Source organism: Neomonachus schauinslandi, unplaced genomic scaffold, assembly GCF_002201575.2.
Source record: "Neomonachus schauinslandi unplaced genomic scaffold, ASM220157v2 HiC_scaffold_1754, whole genome shotgun sequence".
NCBI lineage: Eukaryota > Metazoa > Chordata > Mammalia > Carnivora > Phocidae > Neomonachus > Neomonachus schauinslandi.
The window spans coordinates 1-2,948 of record NW_025410444.1 but is presented as its reverse complement, the minus strand read 5'-3'; the positions used below and the strand labels follow the sequence as shown (position 1 = coordinate 2,948).

General features: G+C 40.1%; 1 protein-coding gene across 1 annotated transcript; it reads left to right on the top strand.

Annotated features, from left to right (window-relative positions):
- Positions 1-1,343: 1,343 nt before the first annotated feature.
- On the top strand, positions 1,344-2,475 carry LOC123323876 (olfactory receptor 2T8-like; the record flags this gene model as incomplete). The annotated part of the gene is made up of 2 exons (XM_044912396.1): positions 1,344-1,503; positions 1,715-2,475. Coding segments are annotated over exons 1-2 (921 nt in total), but the record flags the coding sequence as incomplete, so codon positions are not given.
- Positions 2,476-2,948: the final 473 nt, after the last annotated feature.

Sequence of the window (2,948 nt, the reverse complement as noted above, 5' to 3'; positions counted from 1 at the left end):
ATTTTGCCCTGCTTACCAATTAATTTACATAAAAACTAAATAAGGATTCGATATTGTAGAGATTATGAATAAATCCCAAACATAATCATCTTGGTAATCATTAATCTATTGCTGTCTTTGAAAGAGTGAATTTGTAAGGAAAAGACAAATGTCACATAAATATAAAAGAGAAAGTCATTTGCATGTACATCTAATTGTACTACCATAGATACTTATAGATAAGAAAAATTAAAGTTTGAGGCTTTAGGGAAAAGACAATTAATCCCTACAATTAAAGGAGATGTTTCCTATTTTATTCACAGGTGATGCTGTACTTCAGAGTAATTTGGGGCATAAATTTATTTGAACATGTCTTAATTAACCAGTTAGATAATTAACCAACTAACCAGATATTTAAAATGTAATCAATTTGCTAATTAATTTAATCTGTTAATAAATAAATTTATCTCCTATCTTTAAAGATGTGTGATTACTGGTAACAAAGTGTTTAAGGCTGCAAATTAAAACATTTTTTTAATGTTCCCTAGGGTTATATTCATTTATGAAATTTATTTTTATAATGCACACATTTAATTAAATTCAGCATTCTGTGAGTACATATTAGGTATAAAAATTAATTGTTGCAAGGTCTCTAAGCTGAGATAAATTCCGTGTAATCACAAGTACACACCATGATGACATGGCCAATATGGTGATAGGTGCTCCAGAGCATATCTGTGGTAGCTGGGAGCCTGGTATATTGAAACCATATGCTGAATGCACATGTAAAATAGAGAAATATAGCCATTTTGTGTCCCTCACCTGCAATCTGAGTTATAGTAGTTTTACATTTAGTTTTGTGTATTTTTTATATTAAAACAATTCCTCATGGCATTGAAGGAAATCTTGAGAAACTACTTTGAGCATATGAGAAACATGGAGAAGTCATAATTAAGAGATATATCACATCAATATGGACTAAAATGTGGGACTATGAGGCTCTTTCAACACAGAAGTACACAAACTTTAGAAAACTGGCATTTCGTAATATTTCCTACCATCATGAGTAAATTATGTGAGGCATACTAACAAGACATAGAGAAATAATAGAAATGTAATGTGTACTGCGATATACACTTGTTATGCAATTATCTTAGGGTTAAAAAATACTGTGTAATAATAGCAGAGCAGTGTGATAGGATGCTAAGGCAAATATCCTGTCACAAAGTGAAAGATTAAAGACGTAATTATTCCTCCAAGTCTCATTTTTGTTTCTATGTCATTTGACCACCTCTTCTTAAGTAAATGCCTAAACTTAGCTCCAAGCAACTCTCATTCCTTGTCTTCCAGGCATGAATGGAGCCATGGAAGATGCAAATGACACCACAGAGATAAACTCCATTCCTTTAGGGCTTTTTAACTACACTCAGACCCATCTCTTCCTCTTTTCAATGGTGCTCATGCTCTTCCTCATCTCCCTGATGGGCAATGCCCTCATGATTGTGCTCATCCATGAGGACCCCAGCGGCACACACCCATGTACTTCCTGCTTAGCCAGCTCTCCCTCATGGACATGATGCTGGTCTCCACCATATTCCCCCAAATCGCAACCAACTACCTGATGGGCACCAGGTCCATCTCTCCTGCTGGCTGTGGAGCCCGGATTTTACTGTTTCCCATGATCTTCCTCATCTCCCTGATGGGCAATGCCCTCATGATTGTGCTCATGCATCAGGACCCCAGCAGCACACACCCAAGTACTTCCTGCTTAGCCAGCTCTCCCTCATGGACATGATGCTGGTCTCCACCATAGTCCACCAAATGGCAACCAACTACCTGATGGGCACCAGATCCATCTCTCCTGCTGTCTGTGGAGCCCGGATTTTACTGTTTCCCATGCTGGGAGAGGGTGAGTGCTTCCTCTTAGCGGCCATGGCCTATGACCGCTATGTGGCCATACGTCACCCCCTGCGCTACCCCATCCTCATTAATCAGAAGCTCTGCTTGCACGTGACCACAGGCTCCTGGCTTCCGGGAGGGGTGGATGGGCTGATGCAGCCTGGTGCCACTCTGAGCTTCCCTTACTGCCATTCTCGAGAAATCAACCACTTCTTTTGTGAGGCACCCACACTCACGCACCTTCCCTGTGCCCACGCTACCTTTTTTAAGTTTTTCACGTATGTGTGTTGCCTCCTGTTGCTCTTGATCCCTCTGGCTCTCCTTTTGGCTTCCTACAGTCTCATCTTGGCTGCTGGGCTCCGCATGTGGTCCACTGCAACTCAGAAGAAAGTGTTTGTCACCTGCTCCTTTCACCTGGCTGTGGTGGGGGTCTTCTGTGGCACTCTCCTACTCATCTACGTGCGGCCCAAATCCTACCGCTCAGTGGCCCATGACAAGGTGGTCTCTGCTTCTTACACCATCTTCACACCTGTGTTGAACCCCCTTATCTACAGTGTAAGGAACAAAGACGTCAAGGGGGCTTTGAGAAAATGTCTAGAGAAATATTTTCTGGGACGTCTATAGTGAGAGGAATTGGATAAAGTGGCAGCAGCCAAACGGGATCCATTATGAAATTTCTGTTGTAGGAATACATTTTGCTCTCACTTGACTAGTTTGCATTGTTCTAAAAAACACTTATTTTATATTTAGTAAATTAATTAAAATTTACATTTGTGCTGCTTCCAACCATTGTCATAGTATTTTTGTTTTAAACTTTGGACCTCAGCAATAAGAGTAAATGACTGAGGCACTGTAAGTAAAAGATATGCTAGACATTGATAAAATAAAGGAGATTTTCAACTTTTAACATTCATTGGCCCTGCTCATGGGATCTCAAGAAAGACAAACCTCAAACATTACCATAAAATCTCACAACACGGGTTCAATTTCTGCCCTGGGCATACGTTGTACATCTGCTTTATTTTGAAATGACATAGCAAACTTAAAACCTTTAGCAGGCTTTCTAGCAC